At 38.2% G+C, this 24,235-nt stretch overlaps 1 protein-coding gene across 4 annotated transcripts in view; it reads left to right on the top strand.

Annotated features, from left to right (window-relative positions):
- The window catches only part of DOCK4 (dedicator of cytokinesis 4), a 468,183-nt gene that overhangs the window by 310,932 nt on the left and 133,016 nt on the right, over positions 1-24,235 (top strand). For all 4 annotated transcript variants that reach the window (XM_077169893.1, XM_077169973.1, XM_077169724.1 and 1 more), the window contains exon 17: positions 20,765-20,921. In XM_077169893.1, coding sequence (XP_077026008.1) covers positions 20,765-20,921 — 157 coding nt within the window. The remainder of the gene's footprint in view (positions 1-20,764; positions 20,922-24,235) is intronic.

The raw sequence follows: 24,235 nt of genomic DNA, 5'->3' as shown, positions 1-24,235 counted from the left end.
TGTTTCTATATCTTAAAAAACCCATTTTTGGGGGCAGGCCATGGTGGCTCAGTAGGTAGAGTTCTCACCTGCCATGCCGGAGACCCGGGTTCGATTCTTGGTGCCTGCCCATGTAAAAATAAAATAAAATAAAGCCATTTTTAATATAATTTTTTAATTAGAGAAGTTGTAGGCTTACAGACTAGTTTCTATTTGGGGTCATGGAAAAGTTTTAGTAATGGATGGTGGTGATGGTGTGATATGTTTTCGTACCTAGATCCGTATATACCTGGAGATAAATTTAGCAGATCAGCATTTACATTTTTCTGTCTGCTACTCTTATTAAGCAAGCAGAGAAGTGGCTGTACTTTGTCGTGACAACATTAGTCATTTCAAGTACACAGTCAGTTTTCTCCAAGATATTTCCCCATTTCTGTAATCATGTGAAATTCCTAGTTCTCAGAAACTCTCCTCTGGGTTAACTGGTCCTGTTGACCTCAGTCTTGTCTCCCTCCAGTGTGTGTCCACCAAGCCATTGGGGTGAGTCATCTACAGTGCAGATCTAATCAGGCCCCTTCCCAGTGTAAGGCCCTTTTGAAAGTTCCCATTACTAAGAGAATATATTTGAGGTTCTCGGTGGTTTGTCAGGCTCCCACCTCCCTTCTGCTTCACTTCTCTCCACTTCCTGCCTTACTTAATCCTGCAGCCACATCTGACTCTTTCTAGTACCTTACTCTCTGCAGGCTGGTTCTGTCTGCTTTGCTTTACCTGTGCCCTTAGGACAGCTGGAGTCGTGCCTCCTCTTCCTTTCTCCCTAACTCCTGCTCAAACCCTGAGGCTCAGCTCAGCCACAGTCCTAAGGAAGGGTGCTGTCTCGTTCTCAGTCCCCACTTCTTATATTCCCAGTTGACCAGGTGCCCTCCCCTGAGCTCCCTTGATATCTGCACATATCTCTTACCATTGTACTTACTACTTTGTCCCGTAATAATCTGTTGATCCCTCAGCCTGTCCCAGTAGATTTATGAGCCCCTTGAAAACAACAACTGTGTCAGAGGGGTTTTAGCGATTGTCGCATAGGCAGTGAAGATTTGTTGAATGAATGAAGGAGATTAAAAAAAAAGCTTTATTTAAAGAAGACCTTTGCTATTGATAATAAAATGAGTGACGATGCACAATACACCTATTAACAGCTATTTCTATGTGCATGTATACATATGTATATATTTATTTAGTCGTTAATTCTCTATTTAGTCAGCACATTGATTGACCACAGGCACCCTTCAAGGTACTGGGAATATCCCAGCAGATAAGGTGAAGTCCCTACATTTATGGCATCTGCATTCTCCCTACTTCTAGAAGTGAAGATGGTTTAATACCAAAGGAAAAAAAATCATTTTAAAGCACAACAACCAGTAAAGTGAACAGAGGAGCCCAATGTTCCTGAGATGATCTATTTATCTCACCTTAGATTTAAGGTTCCCTAATATGCGATATATAATATGACAGACACTGTCTTCAGCAGTTGGTTTCTGAAAGAGAAAATGGTTTGTGGTATTGTCTCTGTGTTACAGTAAATCTTGACTCAGTGAAGGTGTATCTGTGGAGGGCTAAGATAATGAAAACTGGGCTCACAATAGTATATTGAAAAGTGAGTTACACCTACATAGCATGTCACTTTCAGATTCTCTCACATCTGTGTCCAGGGGTGTTAGACAGTGAACTCAGGGTAGACTCCTCTCAATGAAGGAAAGCGCCCAGATTCTCAGTTCCGTTTAGGGAGCGCCACATGTGTCAAGTCCCAGGAGAACAGGCCACAGAACCTGCGTCCCCGTGAGAGCATTCAGACGTTCAGCCTGTACCGACTGATTCCCGTAGAGAGAAACATCCCACCCCTTCAATTGTTGAGGTGCCCACCGGCAGTGCCAAACAGAGCTTTACTGAATCATTCTATAGACATTTCTTTTTAGTTTCTAGTGTATTAGAACATTCAGAAGGAAACTACCTGAAATTGTTGAACTGTAATCCATACTATACTTTGAAATTTGTTCTATAACTACTTGTTAAACTGTACATTGAAATGTATCACTTTTCTGTATAGATGTTATATTTCACAACACAAATTGTTAAAACAAATGAAAAATGAAGCATTGAATCAGCTCAAGCCATTGCACAGATTTTGACTGAGAATCCAGAATTCTGATCCATTAAGCATAGGAAAATTTATACGAGCTGGAACAATGTAAAGGGCAGATGTCCCTGGGGTTCTCCCACCACAGACGAGGCTCAGAATGGTTTCTGTAGGTTGTCAAACTTCAGGTGGACCTGCCTACATCATAGAGACTCATCCGAAAATAATTAGCTCCACAGAAAACTTCCAGGTAGCTGAGTTGTTTTATGAATAGGGTTATTGAGTGTTGCTTACTTAAGGAGTTGGGTGGACTACTTGCCAACTGCAACAACTTTTGTTTTTAGTCTGATTGATAACCACGGTTTTCTTTCTAAGCCAGCAAGCTCAGATCTTGTGTTAGGCCACTTGCAGTTTATGATTATAAAACCATATTGCCAGTATTATGCCATGACATGAAGGCACAAAGCCAAACTAATCATTGCAGTTCTGGATTTATTATAATAAAAGAAAGAAAGATGGGGCTGGGGGAGGTGGTTTCACATCATTGGCTAAAGAATAACCCATTCGATAAATGGTATTGAAGTAACTGCCTCATATGTTTGGTGGAATAAAGAAAACTGTATCTCCATCTTGCTTCTTATACCAAAACAAATTACAGATGATGTCTAAAAAATGTAAAAATGTGAAAAAAAAGCTTAAAAATATGGGTGAACTTTTTATAATTTACAGGTAACGTAGGCCTTTCTAAAGGATGTTTCATATTTTAGGAGATCAAAAACAAAAAAAAATTTAGTGTTTTTTTACTACTCATATTTTGAAATATCCTTACTAATAAAACCATCATACTCATGAAAGACACAGTGCAAACCGAGCATAGTTGCAATACAGATTATAAAAAGCTGCAATTCCCTGTTTACCAAGAATTGTCATAAATCAGTAAGATAAAGAAAAATCAATAAGCTGTAAACAGGCAGTTTAGAAATATTCCATGCAAATGTATATGTGAATGAATAATCAAAGAAATGTAAATTAAATAGACAGTGAGAAACCTTTTTGCCTATCAGATTGGTAAAGATTTTTAAAACTTTGGGGAATGAGGTTAAGAAAATAACACTCCCTTGCATTCATACAGGAAGTGTGAATTGATACTTTCTAGAGGACAGTTTGGCAATATATAGCTAACTTTTAAATATATATAGCAGTTGACCACCTATCTCACATTTTGAAATGTATGGGGAAAATATAATTAGAAAAGGCGAGCAGAGATGATAGAAGGACAATTATTGCAGATTGTTTAAATATGGAAAACTTGGAAATCTAAATTGCCAATAGCATAGGTCTGGTTAAATAAATCAATTATATCCATACAATGAATGAAATATTAAAACTTTAATGATAATAGTTTTCAAATGTGTTTACAACAGTAAACTGTTCAAGAGGAAGTCACGTCTTTTGCGACACATAGGTTAATTTGCCCCCGCACCCACCTGGGGCCCCACCCCAGGCCTGAGAACTCCTATGTATTTATTAAAATACTGTTTATTGAAAACTTTTATGTGCATAGAAAATGTTTATGGAATATCAATGAATAAACAGCAGTTCATAGAAGCACTTTTTAGTATAATAGCATTTCTATATTGTTTAATTCCATATTCACATGTATATGTATTAATAGAAAGCTGCATAAAATTGTGTCCTAAAGTATTATTAGTGGCTTTATTTTTACTATTACATTGTTTAGATTTTTTTTTAGTGGACAGACATCATTTTATAACATGAACAAAATCTTTTTCATTTTGAAAAAATAAAAATGAAAGGAGACAGAAAGTTAGATCTAGCTTTGTTTTATGGTCTTTAATTCTGGACTTTCATCTCACTAAAGACTGTTCTTACCTCCTATAATCTTGACAGCAGTGTTTATGGTATAGTTTTGAAGAAACCTTAATTGCCTTGGCTCTTTATAAACCATTTTCCGTGTCATTTACTGACATTACTGTCTATGAAATCAGAAGTTGATGGGAGATTAAAACAATGCTGTGAAGGGTGTCTAAATCTCTCTTGCAGATTTGATACAAAGACTAGTTGTGTTTCATAGTAGAGTATATAGGGTTAAAACCTGGGTGTTTTTCCTGTGAGCTGTTAGTTTAAAAGACTCACTCCATCCTGCGATGAGCTGGCTGTGCCCTTCTGCACAACAGAAGAAATCTGTTGTGACATATTGAAGGTTGCTCAGTAGCCTGATTTGAGCCTAAAGTTGTGAGAGATTTCCCCTTTGTGGTGATGGTTGGACTCCGCTTCTGAGTGTCTTCTAAGAAAGCCGTTTTTACAGAGGCATTTCGAGCCAGTCGGCTGGCAAGGACCTGAACTCCTCCTTTTAAGGCAGGATCTAAGGAATCCTAAGAGCAAAGACTCCTTTCAAAGTCATTTTCAACTTTAAATGATTGATCAGATGTTTGGAGTGGATTCCAGTGGAAAATATTCTGAAATCTACAAAAAATGGGAGTGTCATCACTCTGGAAGTATAAGCATATAACTTGGTTAGTTATCATTTGAGATTTTGTGCTTCTGGCGCCTCTTGGACAGCTGTCAGAACATCAGTGATGTCCCCAAATGGCTGATGGCCAAGTCCAAAATCTCTCTTTGGAATTGCTAATTTTCTAATGACCTAATTGAATCTTTTTTTTTTTCACTGCATTCTGTTAGGATTGTTGTCTCCTTTACTTTGTAGATATATTTTTGGCTACTCCTCTCCAGTCACCTGCTGGAAGGCAGGTTAGGAAAAGAGACTGAAATAATGAGCATAAGAGAATTTATTTTCCAAAAGTCAAATCTCTTAAGGAGAATGATGTGAAAATCCAAAAGGAAGGATAGGAATTCAGTAGCTGTGCATGTAAGTCTCCATTCTTATTCATTCCAGTGGAGGATTTTCGGTTTTGGAAGTTCGTTCTAAAACATCAGTCCAGTAAAGTAACAACAACAGCAATATCAATATAGTCTGCCTTTGAGAAATTGGGGTTTTATAAATTCTGATTACTAACTGTCTGATACCACCAGATCATCCAGGCTGGGGTCTTGCTTAGTGTAGAATTTGATTCCTTATAGTGGGATATATTGCTCCTAATCCATTACATCTGAGCAGGAGAAGGGCCATCCAAACAAAAGTTGACCTTTTCTGGTTGTGGTGGAATAAATTTAATGTGTTGGTGCAGACTGCAAGAGGCTGTTGCAGGTTAATTTATTTCACCTTTGCTACCTATGCATTTATCCATATGCTCTTTGTGGCACTATTGTTTTCCATTTCTTTTGCTATTTCGTCCCCAGTGGTCCGGCATAGCTACCCTTCACTGGCCAGTGTCTTTGAGGTGGACTTCTCAAATTTGATTTGAAACTGCTGCTATCCACTTATTCTAAATCTTCCGATAGCCATTCCCTATAGTGTGTTTGCATTGATAAGTAAAATTAAACATTGAGGGAAATTTGAAAATTTAGTATAGACTGATGGGTTTGCCATCTGTCTTGCCGTCCAGAGAAGAACCTGCATGCTGCTACAAAATTCTGAAAGAGTCTTCCCCTCTAACCATACCAGCGAACTTAGACGAGCTAGAAACATATCCGGTATGAGTGTAGGAGAATTGACCACTTAATTCCTATTTCAGTACACACTGTAAGAGAAATTGGAAAAATAAACATCTGCAAAATAAAAGAGAAAAAGTAAATAACCTGCTGAATCTGGTATGACTTCCAGAAAGCTCCTTCCATGCTGACCGACATCTCTACATTTTCACTCTTCCCAAAACATTGTGCCTTAACTGAAACCTGGCTCTCCTCTGCTGAGAGGGCTTCCTGTGTAGTTTCTTGAGTGGCGAAAATTCCTCTTCTGAAGACTTGTGTCCAGTGTCTGAAAGTGTCCTGTTTCCAAATGTCCCAGCGCCTCATAAAAAGCTTCCTTACACCCATGAAGACCAACCCTCCTTGTTTTCTTGGCCACCTCACCTCCGTTGACCATCATTTGCCTTGCACTTCACTCTGGCCACACTTCCTGGGCTCTTGCATCATCCCCACTGAGCAGGATCTCGCATGTGGCTGCCAAATAAATACTTGGTAATTGACTATCTGGTTGAATAGTAGATGGATGTAATATCCAGAACCACTTCACATCAGAAATCTTAAATTCCCAATATCCTGTCCACAAATTTTCAACCTTCCAATTCTAACTCTACTTTTTCAGCCTTACCTTTCTCCATAGACCTCTCCTGACTTCACTTTCTTCCCTTTCCTATCTAAGGTATCCCATGATCTGCTCTGCCTGCATGGGAATTAAAAGCCTGCTCTGAATCAGCCTGTCAACAATGTCCCCTAGACCAAGGCAGCTGAGCACTACCATAATTTACAAATCCAGAGCTGTTTCAGAATAGCATAAGCCTGATGTTTGTAGATGTAGGTCCATCAACCCGTCAGGCAGATCACTGTCCTTGGTCAGTTCCTTCTCAGTCCCCACAAGAGCTATTTAAAAGATTTTACTATTGTCTATACCCCACCACTTCCCGATTGTTTGAGACAACAGAAGTCGTCAGACAGGAACTTCCTTAACTTCCTGTGCTCTCTCCCCTACCACCTGCAAGCTTATCTGTATCCTTCCCCTCTTTCCTCCTTCCTGTCCCGGGGAAGGGGCAAGACTCTGTCTCTCCAAGGCTAATTCTACCGCCTGCCTCCCTAAGGATCTTCCTCCCTCCTGACTTATGTGGGACCCATCTTCTCCTCATGTCCCCTCTCTTTCTCTTGCATCTTGTAACTAGTTTCTCTCTTCTGGCAGTATTCCCTCAGATTATAATCGTACTGAAGCCAGCCTTTACTCCCTTCACTCCTTTGCATTCCATGTGTTCCTCTGGCCGCTCTTCTATTCCCACCACTCAAGTGAAGCTTCTCCCCCCAAGATCGCTAGTGCCCACCCAGAGGTTAAAGCCATTGGACATTTTAAAGTTCTTTGCTTACTTCACTTTCTTGTAGCGTATAATACTGTTGAATAGTATTCTTTGTAAAAACCCTGCATTCTTTGCTTATCTGACAGTGTTCTCCCGAGTATCCATCTTCCCTCTCTTTTAAGGACTCTTCTCTCCTTATCCACTCTTTAATGTTGGCATTATTGTGGATTTAAGCCTTGGCCAACCTCTCATGTCTTATACTCTAGTTGCCTAATTCACTTATATGGGTTAAATTACAAGATCTCTGCTAGGGGTGGCCAAATAGGTATTTCTAGTCTGTAACTTTTTACCTACCTTCTAAACATCTTCATTTGGGTTTCCCAGGATACCTCGAACTCAGATGTCCAAAACTGAACGTTTTTATCCCACCTCTACCCATCTCTGCCATAAATAGAAACCTGGACATTTGTTTTTACTTCTGCCGCATTCCCTCCATATCTGAGCAATTGTTTGCATCCCTAGTCAGTTCTTCCACTTTGACAGTATTTGAATCCAGGGAATGTAAAAAGAGGTAACAAAATCACCTGGAATTTTCTTATTTATGAGTTCTGGGGTGGTCCCAAGTTTTTTTCTCTGTTGAAAAATCCCATGTTCTATCCATACTAAAATACATATAGTTGCCTGAATATGCATGTACTTTCTTTAGCAGTTAATTTTTAAAGAAAATTTTAGATTTACAAAAGAGTTGCAAAGATAGTACAAAAAATAAATCCCATATACCCTTCATCCAGCTTCTCCTTATGTTAATGTCTTACATAACCATAGCATATTTGTTGAAACTCACAAGTTAACCTTGATACAAAACTATTAACATAGAAGTTATTCAGAGTTCACAGGTTTTTCGATTAACATCCTTCTTCTGCATTTAATGTCTTGTCTCCATACACATACTTTTATTCCCCCAATGCCTTTACATTTATTATTCCTTCCATCCATTTAGTATGCTTCTCCCTCTTTGCTTGCTTAATCTACGTATTCTTTAAGACAAGAGCTCAAATAGTCCCTTTTCCATTGGCCTCCCTTCCCTGCCCCGGTAGAGCTGTTGTCCGGTGGTCATATTCACAGCTTTGTAATCAGTAGTAACAGATGAATGCACAGGGCAGGGGTCAAGGACACCAACTGTGTTTGTTTCCTTTTCACATTCTTAATACCTAATTCAAGGACTGATGCAGTAGGAATTTAATAAATGTTTAACAATTAAATAAATGAGCTCTGGCATATATGACTAGTTGTATTGAAAAAATCCCTAAAAGAAGGTATATTATCACCACAGCTATATACATCTGGTTTCGATTAACTGATAAGACTTACTTTGTTTTGTTTAATTTGATTCTCTACTACCAGCAAGCTACAGACCCATTAATTTATTTAATATAGCATGAATTTTCATGCCAGTCTATTTCTTAATAAACTGTAGGTTTGTTAAGATGCTTGCGTTATCGCAGTATAACATTTTTGGAAGGTTGCTCATGAATGACCACTCCAGTTCTTTTACACATATCTAAGACGGTTGTCACAAAAGTAGCCCAGAGCATAATGTGCTATTCTTTGCTGTACCAACTGATTTTTCATTCTGGGGAAAGAACTAGAGTGTGAGCCAACTTTATGAGCTCAAAGAAGATCAAGGCTACTGCTGGTAGCTGAAAGCCTGCGTTTTAATTCTCCTGTAATTGTCTGAGGGAGCACATCTCCCCTGTCAGATTCAATTTTCAGTCTCAAGTCAATAAAGCAGAGAGCTGGTTCTCATATCCCTTCTCTCTAATTTGTAATAAAGTAGTGTCATGCCATTTTAAAATGACTTGCTCAGATGCCAGCCTATTAAAGCAAATGAAGAGAATTATCCTTCACTGTGGCAATGACATGGTTTTTGTTCCCACAATTCAGTAGTAGCCTTGAGAAGCTGTGGTCATGCTTCCTTGTTTCTCCTAGAAACATGGCTCACCTGTGTCTCTGTATAACCTTGCACCTACACATACAGTAATACTAGTAACACTTCAGCTGATCTGTGTCTCTCCTACAAGAGAATGAGTTATCTAGCAGCAAGGTGAGTGTCTCAGAATTCTTATATCCATATCCTTTTGTTCCCTGCCTGCCCTGGGTTTGATGAAAAAAAATTTACTAGCCAAAACCAAAACAGTTGTTTTACAAGTGTTCCTCAGGGTAGTAATGATCTACATTTTCCTACCCTATCCAGTTTAGGAGTATAGCTGGATTTTACTTGGTGGCAAAACCATTAGTCAAATATGTACAATGAAGGAATCTCATAGCTACAGATTTCTGCTGTTTGGCCCATAGAGCTCAGACTCACAGGCCCTCTAACACCCCACCACTACTCTGTTGTACTTGATGAATCCAGTTAAAGCACAGGGATACTAAACCACAACTTTATATCCTGATTTCTGTGGCCTCGTTGGCTCTTGGTCTTCCACCTGGTGTCTGGGGAATTATTGTTTTACATTTATTCTTCCCCACCTATTCTTTTGGTTCAGAATCTCACTAACCACACAGTCCTGTCTCCTGCCTAGCTGAAGAATGCCTGAAGAATTTTCTGCTGACTCTTCCCCTACTCCCTTGGCTTCTACTAGTGAACTGTACGTTTCCTGCTAAGAAGCCAGATAATCTTTTTGCCTTAAACTCTTGCTGACACCTGCCCCTGCCCCTGCAGGCCCTACCTTCTGGAGCTTCATTTCTATTCTTCAGTGTTGCTGAACCTCATTCCTTTCTCTTTCATCCAGTGAATGAACAAATGAACTATCTCTCCCTTTTTTTGTGTGTTCCCAGGTCCTGTGACAAGTTCTACCTGCTCCTAACTACCCGTAGTTAGGACAGTGTCATGTCCAGAACCCTTGATCCTTTTGCTTTCTGCATAGTTGCAGAACACAGACTAGCCATTTTGTTATAATACTTGTAAGCATATTACATTTCAAATTACTTCAGCTCCATAGTCCACTCCAAGATCTTTCTCCCATGAATGTTTCCCGCAAACATAATTACCATTTTTTAAAGGCAAACTTTTTCATCTTTCTTCAACCATTCAGTGTTTTATCTGTAAATCAGTGCATTTTTAATTAGTCATACCAAACCATAAAGCTTGCAAAATCCTGTCCATTCTACCTTAAAATTAAATTCATACCCTGATCAAAATGACAAAGTGAGATGCTTCAGGGCTTTCCCTCCACCCACAGAGGCTTTGAACAACCAGCAGGAACTGGCCGAGACAACTTTCTCAAAGCTCCAAAAGGTAGTGCAAACTGCAGTAATAGGACAAATGCCAAATCAAGAAAAAGGCTACTTAGAAGTGGTAGGATCTCCTGTTGTCCTAGCTGGGACCACCTCTCCCCTCAACAGCTCTCTCTAACTGGCCCATGCTCTCAGTGTGGATCCCTGGTCCTGGTTCTGGAGGGATCAGAGTAACCCTTGTACACATACTAGGAGCACATATATCTGGCCCAGTCTGTCTGGTGTGGCCTGAGGGACTGAACCAGGACACCAATTGCAGCCTCACAGTCCAGTACTTGTTCTGTGTATAGAAGACAGCTTTCCTACAAAACACTGTGGGAGAGCAGGCAAGTTGTGCTGCCTCGAGCAAGGGATTGCTGCTGGCTGTAGTACATATAGTGCAGTGCTGAAGTCTGTGAGAAAACTTTTTCCTAGAGAAGAGGAGACATTCCTATCTGCATAAATGGGGAAATTCCTAACCCCTCCCCCCCCACACACATGACCAAGATAAGATGCATGAATGGAAAGGACCAGGAAGCCTCCTGTGTTTTGACCTGGAGCCATTCTCTGAATTCTTTATATGCCTAAACTCTAAAGAAGAGCACTCACCACAGATCAATCTGCAAAGACTGGGAAAGATAGTGTTATATTTTGTTGTTGTTGTTCTTAGCCCTGGGCATTTGAGGAAAGCTCTGTCATAACACTAACTAGGTATAAGCTTAAGGGACAGATACCTCAGAGTCTAAATTCCAGTGAAAACAACTTAAAATACCAGGTTTCAACAAAAGATTACAAAACCTACGAAGAAACAGGAAGCAATAGTCCAGGCAAACAAGAAGATTTAAGTATTAGAAGCCATCAGTTGAGGAGAACCAGACTTAAAACATATCAGACAAAGGCTTTAAAACCGTGGTCCTAAATATGCTCGAAGAGCTGAAGGAAAACACTGATACTGATACAGAAGTAAGAGAAATCAAGAAAACAATATATGATACAAAGAGAATCTCAATAGATAGAACCAAACAGAGCTGATGGCAATAGTAATAGAAATTGAAAATTCCCTAGAGGGTTCAGCAGCAAATTGGAGCTGGCAGAAGAAAGAATCAGAGAACTTGAAGATAAGATAATTGAAATCATACAGTTGAGGTAAGAAAGAAGAAAAAATGAAAAGTGAACAGAGCCAGAGAAACCTGTGGGACACCATCAGATGTACCAATATCTGCACTAGGGAGTCCCAGAAGCAAAGCCAAGAGAACAAAGGCACAGAAAATATTCAGAGAAATAATGGCTGAAAACTTCCCAAATGTAATGAAAGATGTGAATATGCACATCCAAGATGCTCAAAAAACTCCAAACAATTTCTCGACAAACTCCCAACAATATAAGCTGAAACAGACCCAGGCTGTGCCGTGTTATAGTCAAACTGTCAAAAGTCAAAGAAAATTCTGAAAGCCACAAGGCAGAAACAACATGTCATTTACAAAGAAGATTCAATAAAATCGTGCCAATTTCTATTTGAAAACCATGGAGGTATGAAGGGAGTAGGGAAACATAGTTAAAGCATTGAAAGCAAAAAAAAAAAAATATTGCCAACCAAGAATTCTACATTCGGCCTAGCTGTCTTTCAAAAATGAAGCTGGGATTAAGACATTCCATGATGAACAGAAGCTTAAGCATTTGTTTCCACTAGACTGGCCCTATAAGAAATGCTAAAGGGAGTTCTTCAGGTTGAAAGGAAATGGCAATAGGCAATTGGCTGAAGCCACATGAAGAAATAAAGATCTCCAGTAAAAATAATGAAATGGGTAAATATAAATACCAGTGCTGCTGTATTTTTGTTTGTAAGCCCACTTTTTACTTCCTATCAGATCTAAAAGGCAGATGCACAAAATATAATAATAAATCAGTGCCTCATAATGTAAATATGAAATTTGTGACAAGAATTACATAAAAGAAGATTGGAAAGGTATAGGAATATAGTATGTGTATACTATTGAAGTTAAGTTGCTATCAAAGCAAACTAGGTTGTTACAGATTTAATCTGTTAAATTTAAGCCCCATGGTAGCCACAAAGAAAATATCAGAGAATATGCAAAATTATAGAGTACAGATTATCAGTGGTGGGGACACAGGGACAAATGAGGAGTTCATGCAAAATGGGTGTAGGGGAAGTTCTAGTAATGGATGGTGGTGAGGATACTGCAACATTTTGTATATGGTGATGATCCACCGAATGATATGCTTAGGACTGGTTAGAATGGGAAGCTTTATGTTGTATGTATGTTCCCACAGCTTAAAAAAAAAAGAAACTAAAACAAAAATGGAAATTAAATGCTATATATAATATTGGAGAAAGGCCTCAAAAGGACATTATTGGGACGTAAGAAAAAGTTGGAGTCTAGAATATAAAATTTATATCAATGCTAAATTTAATGAACTTGATAACTATATTTAAGGTGATTACATACATGAATGTCCTTTTTCATAGGAAATGCACATGAAGGTATCAGGTGTACAAGGAGTATAATGTGTGCAACTTGCTCTCAAATGTATAGAAGAGAGACGGAGGGAGAGAGGGAGAAAGAGGCAGGAAAGAAAGAAAGCAATATAGATACAGATATGGCAAAAGTGACAAAATGTGCAGGTTGATGGATCTTATCTAGGGGAGGTTGAGTTCTCTGTATGGGATTTTTTTTATTTTTGCAGCTATCCTGTAAGTTTGAAATTGTTTTTAAAATGAGAAGTTTTTTAAAAAGAAACTGAAAACTTGGTTAAAACAGCAGTGGAGGGAGAAGAATTTCTATAGCAACTGTGAATATAGACTTTGGTTCAAATCCTGCCCCTAACATGTGCTAATATTGTGACATGGGGCAAATCACACAAACTCTCCACGTCACAGTATACTGCCTTATAGGGTTAAGAAAATGTATGCAAAGTATTTATCAGTACCTGACATATGATAAAGGTTCATAACCCTCAGTTTTTATATGATATATTAATTATGCATGCTAAAATGTTCAAAGAACAAGGAAAGGTATGCTATAAGATATTCTGTGCAACTTCTTAAGGTCCCTTTAGGCTCTTCAGAAGTAGATTAAAAGTTTAGCTCTAACCCCATACCAGCATATCTTCCTTGACTCCTACTGGACAAAAACGGCTTTGAAGCCCTGGGAGATATTACATGAAAGAGTTCATAGAGACCAAAGAATGATTACATGCTATTCTTAACTGAATTGCTGGGCAGAATTCTCTCACTCTGTCTCTCTGTCTTTCTGCCTCTGTCTCTCTCACACACATAGACCTCAAAGTTATTTGTGGAAGGTCTTGAAATAACTTTTATTTCCAATTCAATGTTTATAGTAATTCTTGTATTATGTACTTGAGTAAGGTTGATAGACTTTAGCTGTAAGAAGCTTACAAGGTGTCATGCCTCAAAAAAGCTTAGATACTCAGACCTTGGCCTCCCAGATTGGGGAAGAAGTGAAGTGAATCAGGGTTGGTGGAACTGACCTGGCTATCGTGACTGACCCAGGAGAAGACAGCTCCATAAGGACACAGCTATCATGTCTTTAATCAGTGAAGGGGTCAGCTCCATGATCAGTTGAGCCAGATGACCATATCAATCATGAATGTCAAGAGGCTGTTGGAGGAGTGATGTCATCAACACGACGATTTAAGACATTCTCTGAAAAAAGCCTACCCAAAGATTTAGCAAAATGAAGGACAAATCCCACTTGCTTAGAATTCTGAACCACAATAGAGATTGTAAAAGGACTCCACAAATGCTGAATCAAAGAAACAGCAAAGTGTCAAGGAGGAAAATTCCATCCCAGACCCCCAATGGGTTCTCATTCACCCACCCCACTTGTTCATATGCCACTTGGGAGTCGCAGAGGCCACACAGTCCACATACTTCCCCCTGTGGACAGAGATTGCATAGCGACTCACAGCAAAGAATTAGAACTCCACGCATATCCAGGCACAGGAACCAAAGTCCACAGAGACACAGGGCTCAACACAAGTCAGCAGGAGTGCTGCACACAAAAGGGCCTCCAGAGGTGAGAAAGAGAGAGTGAGCGAGTAAGACTGACTGTGATAGAAATGTGGTAAGATGATCTGTTGTGCCCTCACTAAATCCAGATTCAGTGCACTGGACCACCTAAAGCAAAACAGATTTTTCTGAAGTGACCCACCTTTTTGGATTGACCCCACCCATCTAGCTCACCAGGGTGAGATAATCTAATAGGGAGGAAACCAGAGGCAGAAAAGCCTCACAGAATTTTTTAAAGGGTTAAATTGAACTGTTGTAAGACAGTTTAGGTCCCAGTACTGAAAACTATAAGGGAAACAAGGTGATGAGTCAGGAAGAGAGTATAAACAAATCATAGGAGGTTGGGGAAACAGTCTGCGCACAAATGAGTAGAATAGACCATGATTCCTAGAGAAGGAATAAAGGAAAGGGAGCTCTCTCCTGGAGGTGAAACTTAAAAAAGAAAAGGGAGGGGGGGCAATCTTTTAAATTGCACCACATGTCTAGGGCAAGAATCAGATGAAGGAAAGCTGAGGAAATCTGAACGTTCAACAGGGACTATTGTAAAGATCTAGAATAAATTAGATCAAGCATTAAAGAACTTTAGCACAAAACCAATCAGCAATAAAGCCATAGACAAGAAGGAGAGATGGACTTTCAGAGTTAACTCATCAGGATCACCAGAAGCCTAGTGTTTTAGTTTGCTAATGCTGCTGGAATACAATTATACCAGAAATAGGTATAAACCTTTTATATAAGGGATTTATTAAGTTACAAGTTTAGAGTTCTAAGGCTATAAAAATGTCAACACTAAGGTATCCAGAGAAAGATATTTCGACTCAAGAAAGGCCAATGGCATCTGGAGCCCCTCTGTCAGCTGGAAAGACAGAATGAATTAAAAAATATGACCCAAGTATATGTTCTTTACAAGAGACTCACCTGACTCAAAGATGCAAACAGGTAGAAAGTGAAAGGATGAAAAACAGATATTCCATGAAAGTAGTAACAGAAAAAAAGCTAGGATAGCTATCCAATATTGGACAAATAGACTTTAAGTCAAAAGCTGTTATAAGAGAAATGAATGGGGTGCATGGGTGGTTTAGTGATAGAATGCTCACCTTCCATGCAGGGGACCTGGTTGGATTCCAGGACTATGCATCCAAAACAAATAAACAGAAATGAAACAACTAAGAGACTATGTATTATTAAAAAGGGCAATTCACCAAGAATATATAGCAATCTTGAATATTTATGCACCTGACCATGGTGCCCCAAAATACATGAGGGAAACACTGGCAAAACTAAAAGGAGAAATAGAGGAGGTAAAGCTATCTAACTCATTCTATGAAGCCAAACATCACCCTAATACCAAAGCCAGATAAAGAAAAGAAAATTGCAGATCAATCTCTCTCTTGAATGTAGGTGCAAAAAGCTTCAACAAAATACTTGCAAACCAAATCCAGCAGCACATCAGAAGAATTATAGACGATGTGAATTTTATCCCAGATAAGCGAGGGTTGTTCAAGATAAGAAAGTGATTAATGTAATACATCACAACAACAAAACAAAGGGAGAAAAAAACACATGATCATCTCAATTGATGTGAAAAAAGGCATTTGACAAAATTCAGCACCCTTTCGTTGTAAAAACACTTAGAAACACAGGAATAGAAGGAAACTTCATCAACGTAATAAAGGATGTATATATTGAAACCCACAGCTGACATCATAGTCAGTTGGTGAAAGGCTGAAATTTTCCCTCTAACATCTGGAACAAATCAATATGTCTGCTGTCACTGCTGTTATTCAATATACTTCTGGAAGTTCTAGCCAGAGCAATCAGGCAAGAAAAAGAAATGAAATTGAAAAGGAAGAAGTAAAACCTTCATTATTTGCAGATGGCATGAGCCTATTTATAGGAAGTCCAAAAAAATCTACAACAAAGCTACTTGTGCTCATGTGGGAATTCGGCAAAATGGCGGGATACAAGATCAACAAACAACAATAAGTAGTGTTTCTACACATAAGGAATGAATCATCTGAAGAGGAAATCAAGAAAAAAATTCCATTTACAGTAGCATCTAAAAGAAGCAAATATCTAAGAATAAATCTAACCAAGGATGCAAAGGACTTATACACAGAACACTACAAAACATTGCTAAAGAAAATAAAAAAAGACCTAAATAAATGAAAGGACATTCTATGTTCATGGATTGGAAGACTAAATATCATAAAGATGTCAAAATGATTTACAGATTCAATGCAATCCCATTCAAAATTCCAGCAGCCTATTTTGCAGAAATGGAAAAGCATATTACCAAATTTATTTGAAAGGGTAAGGGTCCCAAAATAGACAAGACACCTTGAAAGAAGAAGAATGAAGTTGGAAGACTCCTGCTTCCTGACTTTAAAGCATATTACAGAGCTACAATGGTAAAAATATTATGATACTGACACAGGAATAAATATATCAACCAATGGAATCAAATGGAGAGTTTGGAAATAGACCCTCATACCTTTTGCCAATTGATATTTCACAAGGCTTCCAAGTCCACTCAATTGGGAAAGAATAATCTTTTCATCAAATGATGCTTGGAGAACTGGATATCCATATGCAAAAAATGAAGGAGGATCCCTCACACCAAATACAAAAATTAAAACTCAAAATGGGTAAAAGATATAAATATTAGAGCCAGGACTATAATTCTCGTAGAAGAAAGTATGGGGAAACATCTTCAGGCTCTTGCATTAGGCAATGGTGTCTTAGGTTTTATACCCATAGTTCAAGCAGTGAAAGAAAAAGTAGATAAATGGAGCCTCCTCAAAATTAGAAATTTTGGTGCATTAAAGGACTTTGTCACAAAAATGAAGAATTCACTCATTCGATGGGAGAAATCACATATCTGATAAGTGTTTAATACCCAGAATATATAAGGAAATTCTACAATTCAACAATAAAAAAGAAAACCAAATTTATAAATGGGGAAGACTTGAATAGAAAATTCTCCAAAGGGAATGTATAAATAGCTAAAAAGCACATGAAAAGATGTTCAACATCATTAGCCACCAGGGAAATACAAATCAAAACAATAATGAGGTTCTTTTCACACCTACTAGAATGGCTGCTATTAAAAAACAGAAAATTACAAGTGTTGGAGAGGATGTGGAGAAATAGGAGCACTCATTCATTGCTGTTAGGATTGTAAAATGGTGCAGCCACTGTGGAAAACAGTTCAGCAAGTTTCTCAGAAAAGTAGATGTAGAATTACCATACAATCCAGCAGTTCCACCACTAGGTATATACCTAGAAGAATTGAAAATAGGAACTCTGACAGCTATTTTGCACTCAGCCAATACTCAGCGGCATCATTCACAATTCCCAAGAAATGGAAGCAACCCAAGTATCCATTAGCTGTAGAATAAATAAAGTGTGCTGAATGCATGCAATGAAATATTGTTCAGTTGTAAAAAGGAATAGCGTTTTAATGCATGGACAACGTGGATGAAACTTGGAGGAAGTTAGCTGAGTGAAATTAGTCAAATACAAAAGGACAAATATTTTATGATTTTGCTAGTTTGATCTAACTATAATAGGCAAACTTAGAGTTAGAATCTAGAATATAGGTTACCAGGGATATAGATTGGGGTAGAGGCTAGGGAGCTGGTGCCTAATTTGTACAGAATTTCTATACAAAGTGTGGTGGAAACAGATGGTGGTGATGGTACACAAACATTATGGTAGTGTAATTAACATGCTGAATTCTGCATGTGGATGTGGTTGAAGGGGAGTTTTGGGTTGTGTATATTACCAGAATGAAAGTTAAAAGATAAAACATGGGACTGTGTAACACAGTGAACCCGGTTGTGGACAATAGACTAGGGTAAATAGTGCAGTATAAGAACGTTCTTTCACCAGTTATGACAACTGTATGACGCTAATACAAGGTGTTAATAATAGGGTGGTATATGGGGAAAATGAGCCTAATGAATATTCTTTCTTCTTTTGTGACAAAGGTACTACACTAATGCAAAGTGTCATCAATAGTGGGGCATATGAGAATGCTGTATTTTTTATGTGACTTATGTAAGCTTACAACATCTCTAATTTAAAAATAATTTTATTTTTTAAAAGAGGCTAACATAGCGCTCAAGAGCTAGGCTAGGCAATTCGTTTTGGAGGTTGCAGGGGTACTGAGAGGTATATCAATCGGGACAGAATTTCTAGAGCAGATGGAGCACACCAGGGTAGGTTCCAGCCCCTGGCAAGGAAGTCTGGAGATAGCTGGGCAGTGTGTCTGGACTGGGTTTGGCACGAGATGGCTAGTCACAGTAGGAAATGGTGGTTGGACATACGGAGCACAAGTCAGACTGGGGATGGGGGATCCAAGCCTGTCCCTAAGACTGTGAGTTAGATCCGGGCAGGGAATAGGTAAATTTGGTGTGCTGGGGCTCATGCTATGACTTGTTATGCTCCAGACCCTGATAACAAATAAGAGAACAAGACTAGAAATTGGTGGGGTAAGGGGGAGTAGAAAGGATGGGCTGATCCAGGATGCAGTATATTGTTTTGTCCTTTTTCTGAAGAAAGTATTTAAATGTTCACTTTATAATTATTCTTTAAACCATATATGTGTGTGTATTTTGTATACTCTTCTGTCAGTATGAAATATCTTGCAGTATTAAAAGAAAACATTTACAGTTGTAACACTAAAGGAAAATTATAGAGGCTGTTTGTTGTTCCTGTTACTGGACAGGTGTGCTGGTGAAAGCATCTTGTAATATTATAATCTCTAAACTTGTTAGAGATTCTCTAAACTTGTTAGAGAAAAATTTTCTAAATCACACGAAACTAACTAGGGAGTCTGCTTAAATCCCTGTCTGTTGTCAGGATACTAGCCTTGAATATAATTGAACAAGTTTAAAGAATAAATTTCATGAGTTTAAATTTTAAATTAATCTAAATTAAACTTTTAGAAAGTAATTTAAGGTGTATCAGTTCTATGTGTTAGAGTTTTTTTCAGAATTTTAATAAAAATCACCTTTTATCATTATGAAAGTATATACCGATAAAGCAAAATAAAATAAAACAGCATATTCTCATCACTCAGATGATGTTAATTGTTCACCTCTTAGTATATTCTTCCAGTTGTTTTTCTATATGGATTTTTTTAAATCAAATGTTATTTAGGATATATTGCCTTTTGTGGTAATGTTGTGCATAACAAAACTTGCCATTTTAACTATTTTTAGGTGTACAATTCAGTGGCATCATATATGAATCTATTTTTTAATCTGCTTTTTTCAGTTAATTTTCCAAGCAGTAAAATTTTACCTAATCTAAAACTTAATCTGTAAGCAAACTTTCAAAAATATCATTTTCAGCAGGTTTTTCTAAATCAGCATTCAAATCCAGGACCATATTTTCATCTGGCTGTCTATCTTTTAAATCTAGAACAATCCCGGTTTTCACAGCACTGCCTTGAGACAAAGCTAGACATCCTGCAAAAAGACCTACCTTCTGAATTTGTCAGGTTGCTTCCCCATAGTGCTGTTTAGAATGTTGCTTTATTCTTTGTATTTCCTAGAAAGTGGAAGTTGAGTCTATAGGTATGACAGATTCGGGTTCAGCATCTTTGTTGTAGCTCTGATACATTTCTTTGCATTGTCCTGCTTTAGCCTGATGATAACCTAATGCCTCCCCACGCCCCATATGCAGTTAGTTACAATTGTCCTTTTGCTGTTGTTTGTTACTGGTTGGCATCCTATGAATGCGCAACAATTCTCTGATGGTTTTAGCACTATGTGACATTCTTTAACTAAAGAAATAGTTGCATTAAGGGTATGGTACTGTATTTTCTAAATGTTTAATTCCTTTTATATTTGTTAGCTGGCATACTTCTGTGAAGTAGAGCCCTCCCTCTCAAACTGGGGCTATTAGATTATCCTGAAATTCAGTTTCCTTTAATGGTGAGTTTTCAAAGTAAGGTGCTGTTTAATAGCTTCCTCAGACAGGATGTTGATAGAATCTAAGCATTTTTGAAAATCCTATGGTCACTGCACATATGATTTCTTGAGCATTTTCAATGAGCATTTTAAAGGCTTTGTGTAATCTGATTTTTATGATAACACGATAAGGTTTTAAAGATGGGAAATGGAAACCCGGAGTGGTTAGACAACTTGATACAGTCCCTCATTTGGGAAGTAGCAGAGCTGGGATTTAAAGCCAAATTTGCTTGACTCCCCAAAATCTGAGTTTAATTCCTTTTATACATTTTTGTGATTGTACTTTATTTAAAACCCAAATTGAGTTTGTAATGCTGTTTGGAATGTCTCCCAGTTCATAAACACTGGAAATGGAAATTATACTTAATAATTCTTATGAGGTCTCTTTACCCCTCCCTTTTATTTTTTTTAATATTTTTAACAGTGTGAAGAAAACACAAACCTTCAAGATGCTTCGCGCTACCTCAAACTTCCCTTTTCCAAGGGCCTTTTCCTTGGGAATAATAATCAAGCCATGAAGGCCACAAAGGAGTCCTTTTGGATAACGTCTTTTCTCTGTTCCACAAAACTCACACAGAATGGTAATGTATGATAGTCTTTTATTTGAAAGCCCTTAAATGCCCATGTGGATTTCAGGAGGCATATTCAGTACACAGTAAAATTATATTTAAGAATTTTGCACTAGAAAAATTGTTGATCCTTCTGTGTGTGGTTTCCAATACAATGGAAACGGTGGGGCCCAGTGATCTGTTGAATACCTGTAAAGACCTCAAAATTAGCCCAGTGATAGATACTCACTCTGCAATTCTTCAAATAAACTGTCAAAATCCAGCTGCTCTAAAAAGAAAAAAAGACAACGATACTACCATCTTAATCTCTTGTTTTATAGCTCCATAAAGAGTGCTAATTGCAGGCTTTAGAATAAAGGCTGTTTTTGTTTAATTAGATGGATATTGCTTTTCTGTTCTAGCATGACTTTTTATGTCAGTGATTGTCTAGCAAGTTATGATTAATAAAGCAAACTTTATTCCTTGGCAAATTGTTATGAAAACATCATCTATAATGAAGGGAGTAAATTAAACATGTTTGAGTTCCTCCTGATTGCCATAGAAGTCTTCTGGCTAGTGTTTTGTTTGCCATATTAATAAGTCAGATTCATTATCTCGAGGAAAATCATTTCATAGTAAGTCATATGTCACATAAAATGCTCCTGTGCCTAAACATTTAAAAGTGTTATTAATTCTTTTTTCTGTGTCATAGGGCAATATTTGTAGTAGGTGATGTCCTTTTTCCCCTAGAAGGTGACATCAGAGAAAAAGCAAAATGTAGCATTATGATATTGACCACTTTGAAAATACCTCTCAATGTCTGTATGTAATGCTACAATATTTATATAGTGCCTTGGCAAATGACTTTCATGTTTTTATTAGTTTTTATTTCTCTCCTTCCAAAAGTATTTTTAGAAAACTATTTTTAAAATCCAGCTGCATAATTTATTTTTAGTGAACTTGAATGAAAGTAACTATCACAATGTAACAAGATGTGCCATGTTATATTAAATTTATCAGTAATCAGTGGTTAACAATTCTACTTACATAAAATCTCCAATGATATAACTCTATAAATGATTATAAGCATTTAACAGACTTTATGCAATTTTATGGGACCAGTCTATCCCAATGGAGAATAAAAGTTACCTGTTATTTATTCCCTTATCACAAAATTTTTGTTCTCTAACATGGATTAGTTCTGTGTGTGTTTAATATAGAGCCTAGTTTGGCATTTAAGTGAATTCCCCCAGTAGAATATTTTCAAGTAGTATTAGTTTCCTGTTGCCTCTGTAGCAAATTATCACAAGGTTAATACCTTAAGCAACTCAACTTTAATAAATTGCAGTTCTGGAGGGCAGAAGTCCAAAATGGTTTTACTGGGTTAACATCAGGGTCAGCAGGCAGGCATTTCTTTTAGAGGCTCTAAGAAGAATCCGTCTTCTTGAGTTTTCTAACTGCTACAGGTTGCATGCATTCCTTGGCTTATGGCCCCTTTCTCCATCTTCACAGCCATTAGTGTGGCATCTTCAGATCTCTCTACCAGCCTTTTCCGTCTTTTAATTCCCATTGTGATTATATTGGGTCCACCTGGGTAATCTAAGATAGCTTAACTTAATCCGTAACTTAATCGTATCTGCAGAGCCCCTTTTTCCATGTAAGGTAACAGAATCACAAGCTCTGGGAATTAGTGTGTGGGCATCTTTGAAGGGATTATAGTGCCTACCACACAGGTAAAACTGACAATAGAGTCTCTGCCATCAAAATTTTTGACCCGGCATCCTGAATTAGGTCTAGTTCTAAGGTTGAGGATGTCAGACAGAATTGTAAACATATGACAGAGAGAATCAAGTCCTGATAATTAGAAGTTGCTGCTTTTTAAAAAAAGCAAAGAACATTTTCAGATAAAATGAGTAAATAAGGTATTCATGAAATCATTACATTGTACTTCTCACTGTGTGGAAGGTGGGATCAGCATACAGTACAATGCCTGGCTCATTTCTAGAAACTTGTGAGTGCCAAACTGTTATTTTAACTTTGATTAACCTTGTCGATAAAGACAGCTCAAGGTGAGCCAGGGAATGAATAGCATGTTTTAAGAGATGTAAAGGGAGAAGGAATTTAGTTGATATTTCTGAAGTTTGTAAGCTAGACACACATCTTTGTGTATAAATAACCCAGTTCCAGGTTGGAATTGTTATTCATTTTATGCCACTTGGAAAACACACACATCCTATCTCCATTATAATTGGACATTTCATAAGTGATGTAATCTCTGGGAACATTTTCCTAGAGTAACACTGAAATTTCAGATTCCCTAAGGTGTGTCTGTCTGTGCTCTCTCTGTCACCCAGCAATGTTCATGGATAGTGATACCAAGGCCAGAGCACTATGCTGGGCATCTGTGATTCCCAAGTCAAGTAGAGATCTTAAGCTTCTTAAGAGTAAGGCCATGCTATCTACCTATTTTATAAGTTCTCGGTAGGTTAGAGACATAAGTACATGCTTAAAAAAGGGTTGTTGAAAAGAATGTATAAAAATCATATTTTCAGTGGTAGGTCACAGCTACTAACTTGCAGTAAATGGCTAAAACGCAGATCTGGAAGACGGCCATTTTTTACTTAACCATGAGTACATTGCGTATATGATTTATTATGTCCAGAGAACTCTGTAATACTCTTCCATTGCTCCATGCTGAGTAGTCCAGAGCTTCATCAGATTTCTTGCCAGAACGATGAGCAGCCCTACCCTGATCTCGCTTTCTGGGCCACGGTCCTCTCTTCTCCAGCTCTGGCCGTGCCATTCCCATTCCTGCATCTTCCCCACCGATGCTGCTTCCTCCCCGCGCTCTCCACCCCTCACCCTGGGCCGTGTCCCGAGTGCCCCTGGGACTGCCACACTCACTCTAAAAGAAGGGAGAGGGAGCAAGGAGAGGGAGGGAGAGCTGGAACGGAGCAGGACTGGGAAGGGAGGAGTGAATGGTAGGGAAAGTGCACCAGGGAATTATAAGAGTACAGATGCCGGGGTAGGGGTAGGGTGGCCTCCCGGAGCTGAGCGCAGGAGGCAGGAAATAGGTGGGAGGGAGAGAAGCAAGCAGATGGGGAGAATAATGGCACTCTGCTCTGCCGCCTTGGGTCTCACTCTGTGCAAATGTCTAATATTCTAAATAGCCAATCTTATTACAAGGTTTTCAATCATATCCCGAGGATGTCTAAGTTATAGGTGAAAAATAGGCATATTTCAGGGTTTTTTTTGTTATGAAAGCCTCAGAAATCTCTTTTTCAAAGTCAGTATTTTAAAAAATTCTTCATTTTTCTAATCTCAATCACCATGCTCCTCTACTTAGC

Source organism: Tamandua tetradactyla, chromosome 1 (genome assembly GCF_023851605.1).
Source record: "Tamandua tetradactyla isolate mTamTet1 chromosome 1, mTamTet1.pri, whole genome shotgun sequence".
Taxonomy (NCBI): domain Eukaryota; kingdom Metazoa; phylum Chordata; class Mammalia; order Pilosa; family Myrmecophagidae; genus Tamandua; species Tamandua tetradactyla.
Note: the sequence above shows the minus strand (reverse complement) of the source record. Positions and strands in the feature narration are given on the sequence as shown.